A 24240-nucleotide genomic window follows, 5' to 3' on the forward strand; every position below is an offset into this window, starting at 1 on the left:
GATATATATACACAACAGCACAGCTACCCTGCGACTCAGGACTAGCACAGACATTCCCTTCCCCCCACAGTGAATGTCAACGGGTGAGTGGAAAAGTACTGACAGAAAGGGCTGTACCATTTAAGAGATCTGTAGGGGTGGAACTAAAAAAAAACGTACGCAACTTAATAACGTATTATAAGAACCGACTTTTTCCCTAGTCTAGTGAAAAATAATATATTGCTATATTATTAAAAAAACAAAAGCAGCTATTAAAGCTGTGGAGTAAGTAGACAGGCAAGAGAAGTAGGACAGTTCAGCTTGGTAGCATGTTTACTTGATGCGCAAAACATGTTATAGATATTAAAGATCGAGTATTTCCACTAGTTGTCCATAACTCAGTCGTACTCTCTGTTGGTGGTTAAACACCTCATCTTAACTGTTCAACTATATCTCGATGTTGCTCCGCACCTTCTAGGCCTGGACTATTTGAGGACAGCTGATGGACATCAGCAGTTGTTGATGGTTAGCAAAGATTTTTCTATGATCTTTTATAATGGATCTGCTCCAGTCCAACAAGACGGATTTACTGCCGTCTACTCTAATCCCTGATAACATGATTCAGCAGACCATTCTACTTGTCTTTATATGTCGATGTTTACTAGTCCACAGAATGTTTCCAGCCAAGTGATGTAATGTTAATTAATAGTTGGACAAAGTCCAAATCCCAATGTCTAATACTAAGGTGATCAACCTCAAGGAAATTTTGGACAATGGTGCACCATGTTCTTGAGCAATGCAGAAGCCAAAACCAGCCGCTGCATGGCATTTTTCTGTAGAGGAGTCAGGTCTTTGAGAAATGTGCGAACAAAAGCATTTTCATCCCTGTCTGCCCAATTTCTCTCCAAAAGTTATAAGTAAGCCCCTCATCATTTTTTTTTTCTGCCTGAAAAACAATGACTTGGGGCAGTGTTGCCACTTTGTGGACAAACTAATTAACACAAAAAAAAAATCAAGGTTCTGTGCATACGGTATGCAAAAATCATCTTTTCAAGTACAGTATGCACATACCACAAATCAAATCTTCTATAAAGGTTTCAACAGAAACTCAAAGAGCAATTATGGGTGTTTAAAACAAAGAAGGAACACCATTTGTTGACCATATTTAATAAGTTTGCTTTGTACAGAAAGGGTCATTTGTGTGATATGATTTTGTTTATTTTTTTTGGCCAATATTGTTTGATTAACACAATTCCCTAAGTACCATTTAAGACATCTGGCCTAATTCTCCCAATCTAATGGCCTCTGACCTAATTTGGTAAACACTTTAACTCAAAGTGACCTGCATTCAGGGTATCTGTTTTTTTATCAGTTCATGAATTCCCTGGTCATTGGACCAGTGATCTTGGCATTGGTAGCAACTCTGTTTGAGCTTTTCTATAGTGATATGGAACGCGCAACTTGCTATTAATATTATATTTTGGCTTAATGACTGCAAGCAAAATAAAATATTTATGAAGTGCAGTACTTGGTAAACTGCCAGACCTATTCCTCACAATAACTACTTGTAGTAGATCCTAATTCAGTCCTTGTACGGGGCATGATTGATCAAGTGTTTCATTTTTGCACCACAAACAGAAACAAATGGAATTGCAAAAATAATGTTAATTTCCAAACTGTTTAGACAAAAAAGTAATCCTGCTCCAACCATATCGTGATTTTTTGAAAGAACACTGAAAAATTTGTTTTGGTTTCTTATAGGTGGCTCTACAAAAAGGACTGGTTACTTAAACACTCAAACACCCTCAAGGCACTACAAAAAATGCCCTGTTTTGAGAATACCAACCAGCCTGACATAGCAACACTGGCTTAACCAATAGCATTAGTGTGGGGTGGGGCTATCTGTTTACTGACCAATGGCAGTCATGAGGGAGTGCTGAGGGAAACCTGTTTGAAAATATTTTTTTAATCTTTTTTTTTCTTCTTTTTATATAAGTACTAGTGGTAAAAAAAATTATATAATTTTTTATAATTTTTTTAGGGGCATTTTCACAGGAAATTTAAAGTTTTTCTCAGTCTCAGTAAGTTTTCCCCCTTTAAAAATTTTAAGCATAAAGAATGGGATATTACATTATATAAATTAGAGATGCACCGATTGCAATTTCCTTGGTCAAATCCGATTTTTTATTGTAAGTGTGACCTGCCGATACCGATTTTTTGACAATTCCGATTTTCTTTCTAAGAACTATAATTGACAGCATATACAAACAAAATGCTATACTTTTTTCCAATGCAAATAAATAAATAAATATTTACATAATAAAAATGTATTAAACATTACAATTTTACAGATTTGTAAATTAATTTTATATGATTAATGTTTTAAAAAAAATTTAAACATACAAATAAGAAATGCAATGATACTTTTAAATATATAACCAAACCACCAGTAGGTGGCGGCAAATGACTGAGTCATTTAGTCATTCATTTAACCGATTCGTTCTTTTATGAATGGGTTTCTGAATCATTGACTCACTTGATTCGTTCAAAAATGTGGATTCATTTAGTAACAAAACACCACTGTGCTGCTTGAAGACACACAACAATTCTGCTGTGGCTTTGATTAAAACTATTTCCAACAACAAAATTGAGCAAAAACAGTCAATATTGTTTCTAAAATGTAAGTCACTTAATTTTAACTTTTTGTTTATTGAACTACAATTGTATGAAATCGGGATGAAATATGATATTCGGGGAAATGTTGTGCAATGTTGCTTAACTATATTATAAATATCTTTTTTTTTCTACTGCACTTTGACTTCCTATGAGTGCTGTTGTGCTCATTTGTTTTGATTTCTGCACGAGTATCTCTCACATACTCACTCAGGCTGCACAAGCCTCATCTGGCCCAGCACAAATACATTATCGGTCGGCATAAGTGTGACTACAAAATGGACCGGCATCAGCGGAGTGACACCGGTCAGGGCCAATCATGCGAAAAACCGGCCGGTCGATCAGTGCATCTCTAATATAGATATACGTTTATGTATTTACACATAACTTAAATGATGACTTTGAAAAAAAAAGTTTCTATAGACTAATTGCTGTATTAGGCCTAGTTTAAGTGAAACTGGTCCCCCAGGGGGGGCCAACATCTTGCGATCACATGGTCATAGAAATAATACTTAATTTTCTCAGTAATGTCATTGGACACTTCCGTTAATGGAGTTAATAAATCATGGCTGACAAAATTAGTACATTTCAGTGACAAAACTTTTGCAAACAATTCTACATTCACACAAACATCAGCCAGCCAACATAAAAATCTATAATATTTTATAAATCTACATGTGCAGACTATTTATTTTTGTAAATGTGTAAATATAAATGATTTTCCCATGTTTGATAGAAATTACATTGTAGTTATCACTTTGGAAAACCAAACCCAAAAATAAATAAAGCATACTCAAGTTAAATTTCACCTTATATAAATTCAACATAAACCACATAGACAGTCTAATTCATTTCTATATGTAAAGTTTGCAAATGAGTTTGCACCTGATGTGCAATTATGTGACAGGTAAATCACGTTGTATTTTAAATATAAACAGTCCAAACTCAGCATAACAAAATGTATATAAACAACACTTATTCATTACAATAAAATGTATATTAAAGTTACAAATATTCTTTAGACAAACCATTGTTTTTCCCGAAGCAAGTGTGAAAACTCACCCAATGTTTTGATCAGTCGGTGGGTCTTATAACGTTACCGGTATCTCCAATATTCGTTACTACGACGGTCTCTGTTTCGTATTGTATAAGTTTAAATAAAAACAGCACATCAGCAAACGCGGATTCTGTTGGTAACGTCTTTATCGTCACGCAACGGAATCGCATACAGTCATACAGACAACTGCACAAGGTGACTGACTGTAGGCTACAGTGAGAGCGACAGCAACTCTACAGTGTAGTTTGCTCGGTGATTCGCGCTCTCTTCCCTCCAACGGTACAACAACAGGGGGAGGAGACTTGCGTTTCGCGGGACAGCAGTAGAATTGAAAATTAAGCACCTCCTACCAGTAAGAACGGTTTCAGAAAAGCGTGTTCAGTGTTGAATCAAAATGTCCGTTAATGAATTTGACGTCCTTTCTAAAATCCATCAGCAGTGATTACAGTCAGACTCAGTTAACCACCGGTTCAACCGTGTTCTCATTCTTCAGGTGAATATTTATTTGGGTTTAACATAGTGTGTCAATAATCAGCAATACACTATTTAGCTGATTTTTATGTATTTATTTAGTATATGTGCCTACCATTACAGAGCCTTTCAACAACCAGACCTTGTTCACAGACCTTGACATTCATGCCCTCAGTTTTAAATCCTTTCTAAATATAAATGACTTGCCACGATAATGCGCTTCATAAGCGTTGTCATATGAACAGCAAGTAACGTTATACTGATTTAGTCTTGAGTGTGCTAATAAGTAGTTTTAGGTTAATTTCGAATCAGTTACCTCAGTCTGACTGATCCATACGTGTTTTTGATTCAGAACCGGTTCACGAGAATCATTCGTTCGCCAATCGGACTACCTTCGTTGTTTAGAATAATTGATTTGCTTCTAAAAAAGGAACCGACTCTGAACCGAGTACTGATCATGCTGTATGTTCCGCACTCTGCATCAGTGACAGCTGAAGAGTAAAATAGGAAATACTAGTCCTTGTTTGGGAACGTTGAATCATCATTCATGCTTAAATTGCTCTAATGTTTTTACTTATGCTCTTTATTTTGTCTAACAGCTCCTAAATATTAACAGGGATGAATACCGTGACGGAGGGGGAGGGAGATTATAAGGGGGGGATGGGGGCTTTGACCTGTGGGAGGATTTTTGTCTGCCCATATGCAGGCTTATATTGTTTTTCAGACATTTTTGTTTTTATAATAAACATAAGTAAGGTTAAGAAAAAAATTAACCCATGATTTTTAAATTCACACACGTGCACAACACACCCAATACACTTTATAAGTTGACAAAATGAATAATGTATTATAAATTGATTCACATGTAAACACTTTTTTTCTGGATAGCGAACAAATCCATTGCAGATTGCGATCACTATATATTGAGAGGCTTTGTTCTCGTGAAGGTCAGCCATTTTGTTGTCATGACTTGCAGCATGTGGGTTTCTCTGTTTGAAATGTCTACTATCTGCAGTACCGCCTGCGAACTGTTGGGGAGCTCACAAAGATTAGAGCGTTTTATGTAACCAGAATAGGATAAACTTCACTTAATAAGGTCTAAATTTGCGTACACAGCTTTACCTTAATTAAACATTATAAAAGTAGTACATTATTAAATGAATTCCATCTAAACCTAATTAAGAAAGCAGTTCTCCCTCCACCTAAAGCTCTAAACAGTTTCAGTCAGATTCCACTGGAATTTAGATTCAAGTTAAATAGAGTAAAAATGTGGTCTGAACATACACTAGATTAGTAGGCTACACTACACTACTAGACTAACCTAACCGACACTCACTAACAGAAGTACTTCACTCAGATAACAGAGAAGGGAGCGCATTTGGCTCCGCCTCCTTTTCCAAGACAGCCACACAAAGACCCTGAAACGACACGCGGAGAGACAAAGACGACGACGGTATTACTGTATCGTCTAAAAAACCCACGATAAATAGCGTTGTCTAAGTGGGAATCAGCTTAAAATCAATTACCTCAGTGGCAGAGATAGTTAAAATGTCACGGTGAGGCGCGTTTTACACAGAACACACTCAAAGACAAATAGCTCTGGGAGAAGGTGAGAAATGAGGGTGAGTTTAAAGGATTCAGGCAGTGAATACGTTTCTAAAAGGGTTTTCGTCAAGTCAAAGCCAAGTTCCAACGTTTGAAACACGATGGCAGGCATCAGACATTTGACATAGGAGAATCCGGATGGACTAGTAAAATGCGGTGTGAACCAAGTAGAGTGGACGAATGTGTTGACGATTCAGAATCGCTCCTCTCCCTGGACTCTGTGAATACTAGCCCGATTTAGTCTTTAGTCGTACAGCTCCCTCTACAGGCAAAATGTGGGAAATGCAGAGATGATAGTTTCTGTTTCTGTAAAACTGAAACTAGTAACTGAGCTGTTAGGAAAGACGTCTGGTCAGCCCTGTTGTGTTTGGACCTGAAAAAAAAGTCAAGGCAATTATGGCAAACATGTTTATTAAATTAAACCATAAGTATATCATAATAAATAAAACATAAATACAATATAAATAATGTTTCATAATTATTGTTCAGAGGTGTTTTATTATTCCACACCAGCATTAATTAAATGTGATATGAAAAAACATGAATGATTGGTGAACTGATTTAGGATCAGTATGTACACTCTACCAGTCAAAAGTTTTTGAACTTTTGATTATTATTTTTTTAAGTCTCTTCTGCTCATCAAGCCTGCATTTATTTGATCCAAAATACAGCAAAATCAGTAATATTGTGAAATAGTTTTACTATTTTAAAAATGCTCACATGATCCTTCAGAAATCATTTTAATATACTGATTTGCTGTTCAAGAATTTTTTCTATTATTGTTGTTGTTATCAATATTTAAAACAGTAAACAGCTAAAATTTTTCAGGATTCTTTGATTGAATAGAAAGATCCAAAGATTTGCATTTATCTTAAATAAAAAGCTTTTCTAATATTATACGCTATACCATTCAAAAGCTTGAAATGATAGAAATTAATACTTTTATTTAGCAAGGATGCTTTAAATTGATTGAAAGTGATGTTAAAGACATTTATAATGTTACAAAAGATTTCTATTTTTAGATAACTTTACAATTATCAAAGAATCCTGAAAGAATTTTACTCAGCGGTTTTCAACAATAATAATAATAAAAGTTTTTGAGCAGCAAATCAAAATATTAGAATGATTTCTGAAGGATAATGTGACTGGAGTAATAATGCTAAAAATTCAGCTTTGAAATCACAGGAATAAATTACATTTTAAAATATATTCTAATAGAAAACAGTTATTTTAGATACTAAAATATTTCAAAATTTTCCAGTTTTTGCTGTACTTACTGTCAAATAAATGCAGGCTTGATGAGCAGAGGAGACTTTTCATTAAAAATCTTACTGTTCAAAAACTTGGTTGGTAGTGTATCTGTAGACTTCCTACATACATGATGTATCAATCTGTAAAGTGATATTGTGAGATGTAATGTCGAAGTAATTACACATATACAAACAATTGGAAATATTGGCACACGTGGGAAATGAAAATAAAACTTTCCATCACATAAAAAGACAGAAATCACCATTACCATATGCAAAATATTGAGAAAGCTGTCAATTTTATACTCATTCACACAAACATGGGGTGTCCATACAAAATGTGCTGAAGAAAAACCTCAAAACTCTTGATTTGTTAAAGGCTCTGATCATTTGAATCAGTGTTCTTTCAGCTTCTTCCTGACATTTAATTGGCTGCTGGAAAGCTATTTAAACACATTAGCCACTTTAAATCCTGACTTGCGTTAAAACTGTTTGGAATGATCTGTAGGAATATACTTCAGTGGTCACTTTAGAGTCTTGTTTTGGCAGAGTTACACAGCAAAGGTAAAAAGTTAGTGCTTAGAGAAACACTGCTGCACCCGTAAAAGGCCAAAGAGATGAAATACTTATTAAAACACTTGCATTTAGTAGTCGTACTCATAACTTGAGAATGTTAAATGGGCATAGGTACTAAAAGTGTGCTAAATGTTTTAATAAATAAGGCCCACTGAGCTGCAGAAAGCAGTGGCAGTGCAATCTCTCGTCTTACAATAGAAAACTGCTCGAATGTGACCCTGGACCACTAAGCCAGTCATAAGGATCCATTTTTTGAAATTGAGATTTATAGGATAGAGCAATATTTGGCTGAGATACAACTCATGAAAATCTAAATATTGAGAAAATCGTCTAAATTTGTCCAAATGAAGTTCTAAGCAATGCATATTACTAATCAAAAATTAAGTTTTGATATATTTATAGTAGTGATTTCACAAAATACCTTAATGGAACATGATTTTTACGTAATATCCTTTTGACATAAAAAATAGGTAATTTTGACCCATACAATGTATTGTTGGCTATTGCTACAAATATACCCGTGCTACTTACGACTGGTTTTGTGGTCCAGGGTTACAAATGTGTCTAACAGAGGTTCCATGTGATATGCCAACACTGGGCAATTTCCATTTACAAATTCTTGTGCACAAGGCTATTCGCCATCATATTAGACCTGAACAAGATTATCACGAGCAAACTCGCTCACTAAAGTCAGCGGCGTGAGCAACTGGGGAAGGCTTTTTCTAATTTTCAAAGGTTGTGACAAGTAGATGACAAGTTCCACAAAGGGTTAAAAGGAGTATAAAGACAAAACCTCCACAGCGATGAAATCTTCTGAGCATGCACAGCTGAATTATTACAAGATGAACCTTCGTCTCCTCCCGCATCCTTACTATGCTGCGCATTTGTTTCCTCACAGGTTGCTTTCTTGTGTGTCTTGGCCAGAGGAGGAGATGGGATGTAAACCTCCATTATCGTTGAGCCTTTTGGCACGGTACGTCTCGTAGTGGATGTTATGAGTGACCTCCTTTAGGTCCTGGAGATGAGACCTGAGTATATGATTACATTATTATTTGTGTCACTGGTGTAGAGGTCTAGATCACCCAAAAATGAAAATGTTGTCATTGATTACTCAACCTCATGTCGTTCCAAAACTGGTGAGACCTTTGTTTATCTTCAGAACACAAATTAAGATATTTTTTTGACGAAATCCGAAAGCTTTCTGACACAACTACCACGTTTAAGGCCCAGAAAGTGTTGTGTTGGAAGTTTGTTTTCCGAAGATAAACTAAGGTCTTACCAGTTTGGAATGGCATGAGAGTGAGTAATTAATGACAGAATTTTCATTTTTGGGTGAACTGTCCCTTTAAGAGAGTAATAAACATTGATACATATAAATACAGTGCCCTCCACTAATATTGGCACCCTTGGTAAATATGAACAAAGGTGGATGTAAAAATAAATCTGCATAATTTATCCTTTTGATCTTTCATTAAAAAAATTAATAAAATTCTAAACTGTCATTGAAGTAAAACAATAGGCCTTTGTGTTCCTCATATTTATAATCCTGTGGAACAGAATGTCATGGCTGGACAGTTTTATACTCCTAGCCACCCTGGTCTGCTAAAAAAATTGTAATATTAATGGGAATATACTTCAGAGATATTTTACTTAGACAAATTTCTAGGGGTGCCAATAATAGTGGCCAACGTGAACTAGAGAAAAACATTTATTTTCATAATAAGATCCCCCCCCCCCCCCAGTTTTCATCGTTTTGCTTCAAAGAAAGGTTAGAATTTTGTGAATTTTTCGAATGAAAGATCTAAAGGATAAACGATGCAGATTTATTTTCACAGTCACCTTTGCTTATATTTACAAAGGGTGCCAATATTAGTGGAGGGCACTGTATAAACAAATGGATTAATAAATATATTTATTTAGACTACTGTTCAAACATTTGAGGACAGTAAGATTTCTAAATGTTTTTGAAAGAAGTGTCTTATACTCATCAAGTGTGCATTTATTTGTTAAAATACACAGTATAAACAGTAATATTGTGGATTGATATTTTTTTATTATAGATTTTAAAATTACATTTATTCTTGTGATACAAAGCTGAATTTTCTGCATTACTTTAGTCTTCAGTGTCACATGATGCTGAAAACAGTTATGTTGCTTAATATTGTTTGTTGAAGACATGTTTTCAGTATAAATAGAAACGACAGCATTTGTTTGAAATAGAAATATTTTGTAACATTATAATTTCTTTACTGTCATTTTCCTTGCTGAATAAAACTACTCTTTGAAAACAATCTTACTGACTCCAAACTTTTAAACAGTTGTGAATACAATAATATCAAGATTAGTATATCAAATAAAGTTTTATACATCACCTAATCATGAAATCACGGAGTAAGGAGAATTCGCAGTGATTTGGGTTTTCAACTACAGGGATTAAAGAAAGTTTTTGTCAGAAAATGTGTGACAACACAATATACCATCCACAAGTACGAATACACAAGGTTTATTGTAAAGTAGGGCATTCTTTATACACAGTACCTCAAAGATACTCTGAAATTGACATTAGTTCCTTTCACACATATAGTCTTTACTGGTAAATTACCGTTAAGATATCATGTGGGAAAAGGACCTTTTCAAAAATACCAGTAAATTCATTCTGGCAATTTACCGGTATGAGAAGCTGCAACATTACCAATAAATTGCGGTAATGTGCTCTGAGTGAATACAGAAAAATGTATATCAATGTGAGCACGTACAAGTTCAGAACGTACTGATATAAGATGTCTACTCTGGGCCAATCATAATATTCTGACGCAGATGATGCATTTACTCCACACTGTGTAATTTGGTTTGTAGTCGTCTAATACAGTGTCTCTGGACCAAAAGCAGCTGCATGAATGTCAATGTTTGACACAAAAATGAAAACATCAACAAAAACAATGCACCTCCATGTTAACAAATGATGTCACAGATTTACCGGTATTTTGAAACTGACGTGTGAATGGTGCTTTACCGGTAAAACGGAACATCGTTGTGTAAACAGTGCGTTTTTGTACAATTTACTGGTATTACTGTGTTATTACAAGGGATTATTGTCCAAGTTGGTCCAGTTAAATTGTTAAAGCTGCCCTAAGTACATACTAACAGGGTGGGAAACATACAGAAAACATGTTTGTTTTTATAACATTTTAAGATTTAATTTATTATAAAATGTCAGAAGGTGACAAATAGCACCTGAGAAAACTGGAGAACTTGTCATCAGTTTGATAAAGTAATTCAAATGTCTTAGGTTCACATATTTGTATTATTTTGTGCAAACATGCATAAACCCAAGAGCATAATCCTCTTGGAAGCAATTTCAGTCCATGTTTTAAATGCAACATAAGATGATTTTCTGCAAGGACAGAAAATGCACTGAATATAGGAAATGACCCAAATATTATAGGCTTGTTAGCCATCTGCAGAAAGTTCTTATTAATTAGTTCAGGATTTGCCTGGGAAATTAGTTTCAATAACTCCACTTATCTATATTTTCTATTCTACAACCACCTAAAAGTACATATTTGTGACCCTGGACTACAAAACCAGTCATATAAGGGTCAATTTCTTTGAAATTTAGATGTTTACATCATCTGAAAGTTGAATAAATAAGCTTCCTATTGATGTATGGTTTGTTAGAATATCTGGCTATTGGACAATCTGGAATTTAAGGGTACAAATAAAGTAAATAGTGAGAAAATCGTCTTTAAAGTTGTCCAAATGAAGTTCTTAGGAATGCATATTACTAATCAAAAATTTATTTTTGATAAATTTCTGGTAGGAAATTTACAAATTATCTTCACGGAACACGTTCTTTACTTAATATCCTAATGATTTTTGGCATAAAAGAAAAATTGATAATTTAGACCCATACAATTTGTTTTTGGCTATTGCTACATATATACCCATGCTACTTAAGACTGGTTTTGTGGTCCAGAGTCACATAAATATTTTACCCACGTTTGGCACAGTGAAACAAACTGATTTTTTATCCCAGAAATCTGCATAAAAATGTAAAATAACAGAGCAAACACTTCTGCCCACTCACCCTCCACCACTCCCCAGGGTGTCTTCCTGCCCAAAACTCGTTTGCTGTTGACCTGGTACTCTTTATCACTTCCTACCACGGCAAAGGGCATTGCCTCCTGTAATGAACAGATTAAATGGGACAAACAATATGAAAACACATAGGATGAAAGATAAGATAAGAGAGATGGGAAGAAAAAGAACAGCATGCAAGATGTGAGAAGTGAGAAGTTCCCCTTACCCTGATCTTATCATTATCACTCTTATCCTCCATGTCTTCATCAAACTCCTTCTGTGGATAACACTCAATCCCACACGCTTCCAGCTCCTTCCTCACCTGCAGCGAAGTATGGTGAACTGTAATTAATTGGCATGAGAAAACTGATTTGATTTTGAATCACCATGTGAGTCTGTCTTTCATTCTTACCCTCTGTTTAAATTCGATTTTCTCTTCAAGAGTGAGTGTGTCTGACTTGGCAATGACAGGAATGATGTTGACCACACGACTCAGATGTTTCATGAACTCAATATCCAACTGGCGAAGCCTGAGAAAGGGGAAAGAGAAATAACTAATAGACCGATTTTATTACAGACACACTGGCCTTTCCCAGGTTCACAGTTTGCAGCTCAGTCAAGCATTGCAGACTGAATGAGGAGCACTCATGCACACAGTCTTAAATCAACACAGTGGCTTGTTTTAAGGCTGGAATACACTACACAACTTTTGCCCAGATTTTCAGTTTGGACAACTTTAATGCATACTGACAGAATTTGGTAAAATATTACTATATAATTCAAACTCACGAGTGTCCAGTTGGAGATATGAAGTACATGCAGCAGTGTACTCTAGTATCGGGGATGCGTTTCTTGCGAGCAATGTTAACTTCTTCCTTCAAAAATTTCTCGTATTGTTCATTGATGTATTTGGATATGGGCTCCCAGCTAGCAACACAAAGAGAAAAAATCAACATGTTGAGAGCTATGTTAGAGTGCATGACACTTTATATGAAAACTTAGACTAGACCAAACAGTTTGTTTGTACACTACCAGCCAAAAGTTTTTGAACAGTAAGTTTTTTATGTTTTTTAAAGAAGTCTCTTCTGCTCACCAAGCCTGCATTTATTTGATCCAAAGTAATATTTGAAAATCTGAATTTTTTTACTATTTTAATAATAGTGTTTTCTATTTGAATATATTTTAAAATGTAATTTATTCCAGTGATTTCAATAGAACAGAAAGTTCCGAAAAACAGCATTTATCTGAAATAAAAATCTTTTGTAACATTATAAATGTCTTTATCATCACTTCTGATCAATTTCAAGCATCCTTCCTAAATAAAAGTATTAATTGTGACAATTTCTTTCCCAAAAAATTATACTGACTCCAAACTTATAAATGGTATAGTGTTTAATGTTACAAAAGGTTTTTATTTCAGATAAATGCAGCTCTTTGGATCTTTCTATTCATCAAAGAAGTCAACTGTTTTAAATAATAATAAATGTTTCTTGAACAGCAAATCAACATATTAGAATGTTTCCTGAAGGATCATGTGACTGAAGTAATGATGCTAAAAATTCAGCTTCAGCTAAAATATATTCAAATAGAAAGCAGTTCTTTCAAAAAGTACAAATATTTCGCAATATTACTGCTTTTGGTGTATTTTGGATCAAATAAATGCAGGCTTGGCGAGCAGAAAAGACTTCTTTAAAAAAAACAAAAAAAATCTTTATGTTCAAAAACTTTTGACTGGTAGTGTAGTTCATTCAGAGTTTGAAGCGAGCACTACATGAATAAACATGACAAGACTTGACTAGAGTCCCAAACTGCAGAGCAATTGCAAACATATCCACATCACTATGATCAGATCAACTTCTGTTTTCTCAATGTTGTCCTTTTTGTTGTGTGTTTATTTTGCAATTGAAAGGAAAGCACCCAGCACAACTTGACATATTCATCTAATTGCCTCTCTCAGCAGCAAAAAAGAAATGTAGCTTTGCTTCTGTATGAATAAAAAGCAGCATAAAAGGCAACATCAGCACCCAACAGTCATTGCAGCACTGTTTTCCCTAAGGCATTTGAATGACAAAGAAAAACACTGCGTCCCTTTAACTGAGATCCTTGGATGTGATCACTGAAGGCGAGCTGCCAAACCACACTCACATTTGGCATCCCTACCAGCAATCTGATTCTTGTCTGTGCAAATTAAGTGCAAATCTGGAAGTCAAAACACTGCCCCTCACACGGTTTTGATGCCAGTTAATAGCAGCCGAAATTAAGTACCTAACTGACCCCATTTATTTCAGCTGACACAAATGCATGTCCTCAGTTTCCCTCAGTGATGCAGTGGCATTTTGGATAATTTGCAAAAACTAATTTGGTTAAAAATAGCAGTCAGCCCTCTGGCTTTAAAAGAGAAATCACACAGTACTCACCAATTGTCATTGTTGATTTGGTCTCCAAAACCTGGTGTGTCAACGACTGTTAACTTCATCTTCACCCCTCCTTCCTCAATCACTGCAAAATCAATATTTATCACAGCTATAAATGCAGCATTTTAGATAACAGTGATTGTTTCTGTGCCAGGATACAGTGGTTCATTGTTGTATAAACCATACGTTTTTGGTTAATCTTCTAACACAAATTAAGATATTTTTAATGAAACCTGAGAGGTTCAACTGAAAGTCCGAATAGCCAAAGCTTAGAAGATTCAAAAAGGTCATAAAATGAATCCATATGAATCAAGAAGTTTAATCCAAGTCTTACATGTTTGCGTTTTGGTGACCTGGATTTTCAGCGAAAGGACAATATAAATATCTTTAAACAAGCAAAGCAAATATTCACATTACATTACTGCGAAATGTTTTTTGTGTCACTCACATAAATAAAAATATTGTTCATGCTTTCCTCCATTTTCTGATACAACCAGACTAGGGTTGTCACTAACGATTATTTTGGTAATCGAGTAATCTGATGATTATTCTGACGATTAATCGAGTAACTGGATAATTATAATTAATTTGTTTGAGGTAATAAAAATAGACCTAAGCAAACAATAGCCTTTAAAATGACTTAAAATACATATATAATAATAATTAGTTCAAATAAAATATCAAAAGCAAGTAATCATTTGGTTTTAATAAATGAAAATACATAATGTATTATAAACAATAGAGCTAATGTACATTACGCATCATAACAAATAACTGCAGAGGACTGTTTTTACGATTGTTTAATATTGACTCAACAACATTTAATTCAAATGTCCACTTAATCTTTAATATTATAATATCTATCTTTACGACAAAAATGATTCAGCCACTGTATATTTTTTTGACATCAAAACATGTAAACTTAGAGCGAGGGTTTGAGCTTTTATTTTTTAAATCTCGATAAACAGTGAGCATATTGAGAAAGATATTGATGTATTCTCCTGTGTTTGCCTATGTTTATAAATGATTTATCTTACAAATCTGACTAAATTGTGCATGTTGCGTTCCCAGATGAACATTATAGTAAACCCAAACTTACAACAACATGCAGAGATGGAGTTTGAGACGCTCCACGCATGTAAATGATAACAGTTTGTGTGGAGCAGCATTTACTGTGAACGGAGCTCTGACACGCACATACGTAACCTATACGCATGTAAATAATTAAGGCGCATATATTCATTTAATTGCATCAAAATGTTAATAAAATTACAATGAAAGAAGCTGTAGGTGGTTCGCGTAATTGGTTTCTACGCACCTGGACTTACAAATAGCTTTCGTCTGAGCGCAACAATACTTCCTTGCTTAATGAAATTACAATAAAATTATGCTTTATTATGATTTTTAAATTTCATGGATTCTCGTCCATTGAATGCGCCACTTTTTGCTGGTTAATCGATACAGACAAAATGCAAAACCAAAAGTGTCAAACCAGACGTGTCAATAAGCTCTTTGCTGATTGGCTTGTGCGACAATATGTCATACAACTTGCGCAGAAGACACGATTGAGGCGAATACCGTGCATTTGCACCAATTGTGTCAGCAAATTTATATCATTTGTGTTGCCTGGAGCAAATTTGTCTTTCCATTGAATTAAATAAATTATGTCAGAATTTTAATTTTGGGGTGAACTGTTTTTTAAGAATATCTTATTCTGTGTTTCAGAGAAAAGAAAGTCATACAGGTTTGGAACGACATGAAGATGAGTAAATGATGACATGGCTGCCTTTAAGTCTGACATGGTTATCCTGACACAACATCATGACGATTTCAAATATTTCTTTCTGATTCTTATTTCACACCTACATTTGAAACGCCATTAGAACAAAGTCAACAAGAAATAAATATCCAGCCTTTTTCTGAAAACCATTTGGATACATATGATATCATTTAGTTGGCCAGCTGTTCACTTACCTATAGGGGATTCACCATCAACTGGCCTCCTAACTTGCCCTGAGCACAACACATGCCAGTCTAGACACATATTACTAACAAGCACATATGCCACTGTGCTACAGGCCCTGGTGTATTGATTACATCAGCCGACACTAAATGAGGCTTTCCTAATTAGCCCATGATGTCTATTTATGTCCAGTAAAAGGTCTGTCCTTTAGCAACCAGTGCTTAAAAGCTTTGCTTGAACGAGCAATGGATGCTGTTTTGAATCCTAAATGTTTAGAAGTCACATGATCAATATGCTCTTACCATGAGACACAGATTTAATCTCAACGGTCTTTGGGATCTTCTCATCACGACTCCAGCCTGTGCTCCTCCTGCTCACCTGTGACTTAAAGAGAGTGTTCACTAAAGTAGACTTCCCAAGACCACTCTGACCTGGAGACAGAAAAAGAGAAAGAGAGGAAAAAATAGTAAGAAATTTAAAAAAGCAAAATGCAAATGTCAACAAATTGCTCTCCCACTCACCAACAACCATGATGTTAAAGTCAAAGCCTGTCTTCATGGTCTTCTTCCGCATCTGCTCGATGATGGTGTCTATTCCGATGTATCCAAGCAATGCAGATCCTCGACCTGACCCTTGACCATCACCCCCTGTTCCTTGGGGTGAAGGCACAAAGGGAACACCGGAAGGTGGCACCACATGAGAGGGCTTAGCTGGGACGGCAGGTTTAGGTCTCACTTCAGGGGGCACAATTTCTGACATGTCTGTTTGGAAGAGGAAATGATAAACAATCGATACATTACATCAATGTTATTTGATAAATAACGCACTGCAAAGCCCTTAAATCTAGTAAACTGTGCACAGTTTGCCGTGATTATATATTTAAGGTGCTACACTTGAGAAAAATGTTTTTTTTTTTTTTATTGTTATTATGATGACAACTTACATATTTTTTCTTTGAGTTTTATTTTGTGTTGTGAATCAGCTTAACTATGACTTTGTTACATATATGCAACCCTGGACCACAAACCAGTCTTAAGTAGCAGGGGTATATTTGTAGCAATAGCCAAAAATACATTGCATGGGTCAAAATAATAGATTTTTCTTTTATGCAAAAAATCATTAGGATATTAAGTAAAGATCATGTTCCATGAAGATATTTTGTCATTTTTCTACTGTAAATATATCAAAACTTAATTTTTGATTACTTATGTGCATTGCTAAGAACTTAATTTGGACAACTTTAAAGGCGTTTTTCAATATTTTGATTTTTTTGCACCCTTAGATTTTAGATTTTCAAATAGTTGTATCTCTCCCAAGCATTGTCCTATCCTAACAAGCCATATCAATGAAAAGCTTATTTATTCAGCGCACTAATAAAATGGCTATAGCTGCCATCAACTGTTTGTTTACCAACATTCTTCGAAATATCTTCTTTTGTATTCAACACAAGAAAGAATCTCATACAGGTTTGGAAGTGGATGGTAAGTACATGCTGAGCAAATTTTTATTTGTAGGTAAACAATTTCTTCATTTCACATTTCTTTTTGCCTAGAGGACCACATAAGTAAACAGTGGCACAGCTTGTACACTATGTTGTTGTTTAGAAACAGCAGGATTAGTTGAGGGAAAACTATGAAGATTAGACATGAGTGAATAATTTATCTTACAAATGTATGCTATTATGATCTAGTGCTCCTATTTCCCAGCCTAGTTCACTTTAAATGCTCCACTGAGTTCTCGGCCTATATTACCACCATATGCCACCCAAAATAAGCAACAAATAATGAATTATTACAGAAGCCATTCAACAAATCTCTTTATCGGATTAATCACCCACGGCTGGACCTTTCCCACGCACCAAGACGCCTTTTACACAGCAAAACATAACATGAGAGGTTTCCTTCACAAGCGACAATGATGTGCGTCTTTCATTTAACGTTAGAGAATAATATTAGTATTAACGTTACTAGCTGTTTTAAAGGGCGGGAAGCCAAACATAAGCATATATTGCTGAATACAAACATTACCTTCCGTTTTGTTCTATTGATGTGTGTTTTACCTCCGAAGGATTCATATTATAAACACTCTTCCCACTTACCGATTCGTGTTTTTGTAGCGGTCGCAGAATATGTTTTATTTGTCGTCCTTTTTCTGCCTCTCGCTGTTTTACAGTCTGTTGAAGTATAAGTAGGCTAAGGCAGTAGTTGAACAGACGTTAGGGAATGATCATGTGCTCAGGTACCTCTCTCCTCGCTCCCTCTTTCTTTCACCCCGTCTATCGCCTTTCTATTCGCAGCTCGGTGCACCTCATTCCTTCCTCCACCCTTTTTTCGTTACCAAGGAAACTAACGGGAGACTGGGTGATGCAGCGCGCATGCGCAGTGCACGGACGAGCTGAAATTAGGGATTCGGGTCGCTAGATGATTTTGTCACTATTTAAGTCTGTTTTGATAGGCTACATTTGTGCGGATATTTATATTAAACCTTGCTATACATGTTGTATCAAGCAGGTGCTGTTTGATTAGTTACAGCGTAAAACAACGCAACATTTTTTCGATTCCAAAATAATATATCATTTCTCAAATACAATTTTTACAGAGCAAGTAATTTAGAAAGAAACAATAACTATCAACTGACATCTGTCCCGTTCTGTTGACGTCATCAAGTGCTCTTATTTTCCAACCACCTTCCATCTGACATTTTGTCCTCATTGAATATCCTGAAATACATCGTGTTATGCAAATAAAGTCGGTTAAATTTAACTTAAACTTATAATACAACATACAAAACAAAAGATTAATTTCCCATTTCCCATTGCACATTTTATGTCATATCCAAACTACTCACACTTCACGGCTTTGTAGTCCCGCGCTTGCTTGTTTCATGCTCACTGTTCACATGTGAAGTTTTTTTGGCGTTTACAGTAGCCACTGAAGTGCCGTTGAGCCTCAGTGAGTCTTTTACCCCACAACCGGGTTATCTCACTGTGTTTAGACAGGCCTGTGCTCGATGATAAGGCGGAGTCCCTATTTTGCACGCTATACCATTTTCACTTTGTCTAATATATATAGTGGCTTATATTCACCAAACACTCTGTATGCATATTAATCATATTAGGGTTTCTAGGGCTCAGATCTCTGGATAGGCCTATATATTGAGTGCTTTAAAACACTGAACTACCACAAGCCATTTTTACTTAGTTGTTATAACTTTTTCCTTGAAATTCGATGTAACTGACAATTAGAAATCATTAATGTTGATCATTAGGGTTCATATTAGACATTCAGGCTAGTAGGAGATTCTCTTCAAGAGTTTCCAATGAAAATGGAAGTGGCGCTGACAAAATTATTTCATGTTTTTTTGTGCACATTGCTATGCACATGCTAATATGTTGAAAGTGTTTTTAGCATATTGTGTTGTAGTTACTAAAAGGGCCCTGAGTGCATTTTAGGATGTTGCTAACATTTGCTAAAGTACTGTGTTATTTTTAGCACATTGCTGTGTGGATATTAGGCATTCTAAGTGATTTGTAGCACATTGCTATGTAGTTGCTAAAGTGATATTTAGCATGTTGCTAAAGTGTTTGGTGTCATTTTAGGGTTCCTAAAATGTTTTACCATGTTTCTCTGTGCTTATGCATGAATTTTAGCACATTATGCAGTTTCTAGTGTGTTCTGAGTGGTTTTAGCTTGTTTAGTGGTTGCTAAGGTGTCTGAGTGATGTTAAACACGTTGCTAGGTAGCTGCTAAGTGATTTTTGGAAACTTTTATGTAGTTGCTAACATTTTCTGAAGTGCTCAGTTACTTTTAGTACATTGCTGTGTAATTTTTAAGGTGATTTTTACCATGTTGCTCTGTGCTTATTAAAGTATTCTGCATTATTTTTTAGCAGATGCAGTTTCTCAGTGTGTTCTGAGTGATTTTAGCATGTTATTATGTGATTATTATGATGTTTTGATTCATTTTAGCTTGTGAAGTGGTTGCTAAAGTGTCCTAAGTGCATTTAGCATGTTGCTAAAGTGTTTCATTTGTGTCATTTTTAAGTTCCTAAGGTGACATTTAGCATGTTGCTTTGTTGTTTGTAGCAGGTTATGCAGTTTCTAGGGTGTTCTGAGTGATTTTAGCATGTTGTCATATGGTTACTATCGTGTTTTGATTCATTTTAGCGTGTTATGTGATTGCTTAAGTGTTCTGAGTTCTGAGTTTCTCTCTGTTTCTCTGTTGTTTTAGCACTTTATGCATTTCTACTGTGTTCTGAGTGATTTTAGTATGTTGTAATGTGTTTACTATGATGTTTTGATTCATTTTAGCATGTTAAGTGATTGCTAATGTGTTCTGAGTGATATTGCTTCTATAAATGTCTAACCCTAGCCCTCAGTTTCACAGACAAGGCTTAGGTCTAGTCCCAGACTAAAATTCATGTCTGGACTATTTTAACTGAAAGAAAATTGCACTGACTGATCTTAAAATATGTCAGTCCCATTGTTTTGTCTCAAGATGCACACCAGTAGTGTTTTTATTTAAGGTATGTTTATAAAAACTAAATGTCCTAACTGAACTATGGTCTAATCCTGGCTTAATTTAAATTCTGTCTATGAATCCAGGCCTAGAAGTACTAACTATGATTCTCGCCCAAACATTAACCACTAATGACAAGTTAAAGTCTTATTGATACTAGATACTTTACATTCTTGTTTATACACTAAATTTAAATGTTGCCACTATGTTTATACAGTGCATACTATTTAGGATGTCTCATGTCTTTAAGCAGCTTTATATACAGTCTTTTTAATGCAATTCCAGTCATTAATCTTTGCACCCACCTGTAGACACAGATTCTTCAGGACAGTACTCTACGTCAGCTCCGCTCCTCATGTCTGCGACTACAGATGGCTGTAATGGTGGGGGGTCTTCTTGCTCTGTCAACCGCGAGGAGTCTATGTCTTGAAATCTGTCACAATCTGTAGTATGAAGTGTGTGTTTGGACTCTTGTTGTTGAGGGAATGGACACTGCGGCATCAATCCAGCCATGGAACATTTTACTATTTCAAAATTTGTGTGCATGTTTGAGCTGTCCGAGAGGTTTGGGTGAACAGCTGAATCGTGTTTCTCTTCAACATATTTAGTTGGACAGCTAACAGTACATGTTTTGTATAACCGCAAGCCTCTGTGTCTTCTTGCGAATCTGTAATCTTCATGCAAGGGTGCTTCGCTTGAAGAGGATTTAGAAGAATCTGAATCTGAAAGGCTGCATCTATTTTGAGATGAATTGCTGACATCCCTTCTTGTGTTCCCTGTTTGGTTTGAGGAAGATCTTCTCCATGCCTGAGGAGTTTTGAAGTATGTCGGTCTACTGTCAGATGTTCTTTTGATCACAGGTCTACAGATTCGGCTCAGCTGACCGCATTCAGTGGATGATCTATGACTCTTCAAAGGAAACTGGAAGCAGCTCATCCGGCTGCACTGATCTGATGTGTTACTGTAGCGGGATGTGATGACAGCAGTGTCTGTCTCGGAAGCTGCAGACTGAGGCCTGATCTTTGGTTTAGACTTTTTGTCGTCATTGGCACTGGTTTGATTCTGTTGGGAAGTGCACGAAGAGTTACAGTCCGCAAAAACTCTGTTTTGAAGCTCTGAGTCGGATGAAACCAGTTGACTGTATTCCTTTGGAGAACTTACATTGTCCAGTTCTTGAAAAATGTCCTTGTGGTTTCTGGTACTTTTAGGTGCTGAGATTGGATTTCTAAGTGGTGAGTGTGTGGAGAACTGTCTTGTTTCTTCAGCTGAAGCTTGTGAGTGGTTTTGAGGTTTCCCACAGCTCCTCTCACACATTATCTGCTTGGCTGCCCCTAAGATTACCTTTGAATGAATAGGCTGTTGTAACTTCTCAGGATGTCCATCGCTCTGAATTTTTGAGTTGTTCTCTTCACAGCTTTCCTTCATCTTCTCCAGATTAGAAAACTGGGCACCAGAGTTTATAATCCTGCCTGTTTTAACCAATCCAAGCCGGATTCGAACTAGAGTAGGGTCCTGAGATTGGCGCTTCTTTTGATAGCTAGCTAAATTTTGTGGTCTGTATGGACTTTTTTCAACATGTCTGAGGTTTTTAGGGCTTAAGCTTTCAAATGTTGAAGGCTTGGTAGTTCCCCTGCAATAGATGCTTGAATTTTGCTTTAGTTTATCCTGCTGTTGAAGTCTGGATGGATCTTGTTGTATGTCAGTTTGCTTTTTTTGAGCCCTCCTGTTGGATATGGGGATTGATCTTACACTTCTCTCAGTGGATAAAATGGGCATGAATCTAGATCTTTTGCTTTCTGCTGGCCATGTTTTACCACGCATATCAGCAGAATGTACTCTATTTGTCTCTAATTGAGGAATGGTCTTGACTGGCTTCAGTTGTGGTGAATTTAGGGATGTATCCACTGTATTGATGATGCTGTAGAACAAAGAACAATAAAAATGGACGAGGTAGTATTAAGCGAGATTAATAAACTAATATTTTCAATAGCTGAATTTTCAGAAGTGTAAAATATTGTAAAATTAAAGACAGCTATATGTAATATTAGGTAATTACACATGATGTGACAAGAGTTTCTCAAACTGGCATCTAGGGACCACCAGGGGGCGCAAGAGGGGCTCTATACAATTTTTAAATGTATTTTTAGGGACCTATCTGAAGGTCCTTGGCATCAAAAAGCTTAAAAACATCTCTACTCAGAGGAACGTACCTTTGTGGAGAACTATCAATCAGGTTCTCTTGTTCCAAGCTTTGCCCAGTCTGACTGAAGGAGGAAATATGGATGGGCTTCTTCAAGACAACAGATGGGGAAAGAGGCACAGGACAGGGAGACACTCTGGTAGGTGAGGTAGATGGATCACATGTGGGACATGGAGACAGACGAACAGGAGAGTAAGATGAAATAAAGTGAGAAGATGGACTTAGACGAGAGGGAGACGTGGATGAAGGTGAGAGACGGGATGGAGAAGAGCCTGAGGTTACAGGGCATGGTGAAAGACGAGAAGGAGAAGGAGGGATAAGACATGGAGAGAGTCTTGTTGAGGAGAGAGAAGGTGAGTTGAGGGGAGATCCAATAGGTAATGCGTTTCCAGTTAGATCTAGCTCCCTTGAGTTCATTGCCCACCTAGATTTCATAAAAAAAGTTTGAGCATGCAACACAAAATATATCCACCTTTTTCTTCAATGCAGAAGTAAGCCTATGGGCGAGACTTCTGGTTCATTATCCACTATAGAGAAATAACGAGAAGAATACCAACGTGCAGTAATTGGTAAAACTGTTTGAATTACAAACCAGTGTGTTCATAAGATAATACATACATTAAAATAACATGCACTCTTAAAAATAAAGGTTCTTCACAATGCCATAGAAGAAACTTTTTTGTCTAAATGGTTCCATAAAGAACCTTAGACCTCTGAAGAACGTTTCACAAAAGGTTCTTTGTAGCAAAAGAAGGTTCTTCAGATTATAAAAAGGTAAGAAAGAGATCTTTAAAGAACCTTTGAATGGTTCTTTGTGGAACCAAAAATGGTTCTTCTATGGCACTGCCTGAAGAACCTTTTAAAGCACCTTTATTTTTAAGAGTGTGGTAAGACAGCAATTTGCAATGTCAAATAGCAAAACGAGTAATTTTGTACAGCTAAAAATAGCTGGGCACGGATGAGACTGGAAGCCAGACCCATAAAATCTACAAATGGTCATGCCCGCTCTTACAGGACGAAAAAGGTGAATAGTGAATTTTTAAATTCTGAAAATGATATGCAATACGACTGACCTGTGATCTTGCGGTCTGTTTACTGGAAGAGAGAAGCGAGAGAATGAAGGGGGAAGAGTGCGTCAGGAAATGGTGGGAACTAGACTTACATTCCCTCCATTCTTCTCATCTGAAGCTCCACTGTCTCATTCACCCACTCTCTTCACATCACACTCGCTAAATGGCAGAATTTGTGAAACTCCAAAATCAAGTGAAAACATGCAAAAGTGAAGCATTTTTTGTCCAGTTTGTGTTTAATATAATATAGCTTCCAAATATTTCCAAGAGGGAATAACATGCTACAGTTGATGATACAATTATCCACTTTCTTACGAATGCCATTATTATATTATTATGATTGTCCAGAGTATGATCATAAGAACAGCTTAACACCGTTTTAACC

At 36.0% G+C, this 24240-nt stretch overlaps 2 protein-coding genes across 2 annotated transcripts in view; both read right to left on the reverse strand.

Annotated features, from left to right (window-relative positions):
* The window catches only part of atf7ip (activating transcription factor 7 interacting protein), a 40745-nt gene extending 36778 nt beyond the window's left edge, over nt 1-3967 (reverse strand). Inside the window, exon 1 of the mRNA XM_073845553.1 lies at nt 3715-3967. The gene's annotated coding sequence lies outside the window, so the exon portion shown is untranslated. The remainder of the gene's footprint in view (nt 1-3714) is intronic.
* A 2212-nt stretch (nt 3968-6179) lies between these two features.
* Nucleotides 6180-18381, reverse strand: septin3 (septin 3). The gene is made up of 10 exons (XM_073845624.1): nt 18167-18381; nt 16590-16829; nt 16371-16499; nt 14109-14190; nt 12481-12618; nt 12104-12221; nt 11918-12013; nt 11699-11795; nt 9984-10035; nt 6180-8639 (listed from the first exon to the last, which is right to left on the reverse strand). Exons 2-10 carry the CDS (start codon nt 16825-16827, stop codon nt 8504-8506), a joined length of 1086 nt encoding a protein of 361 aa, XP_073701725.1. The 5' UTR covers nt 16828-16829; nt 18167-18381; the 3' UTR covers nt 6180-8503.
* Nucleotides 18382-24240: the final 5859 nt, after the last annotated feature.

Source organism: Garra rufa, chromosome 8 (assembly GCF_049309525.1).
Source record: "Garra rufa chromosome 8, GarRuf1.0, whole genome shotgun sequence".
NCBI classification, from domain to species: Eukaryota; Metazoa; Chordata; class Actinopteri; order Cypriniformes; family Cyprinidae; genus Garra; species Garra rufa.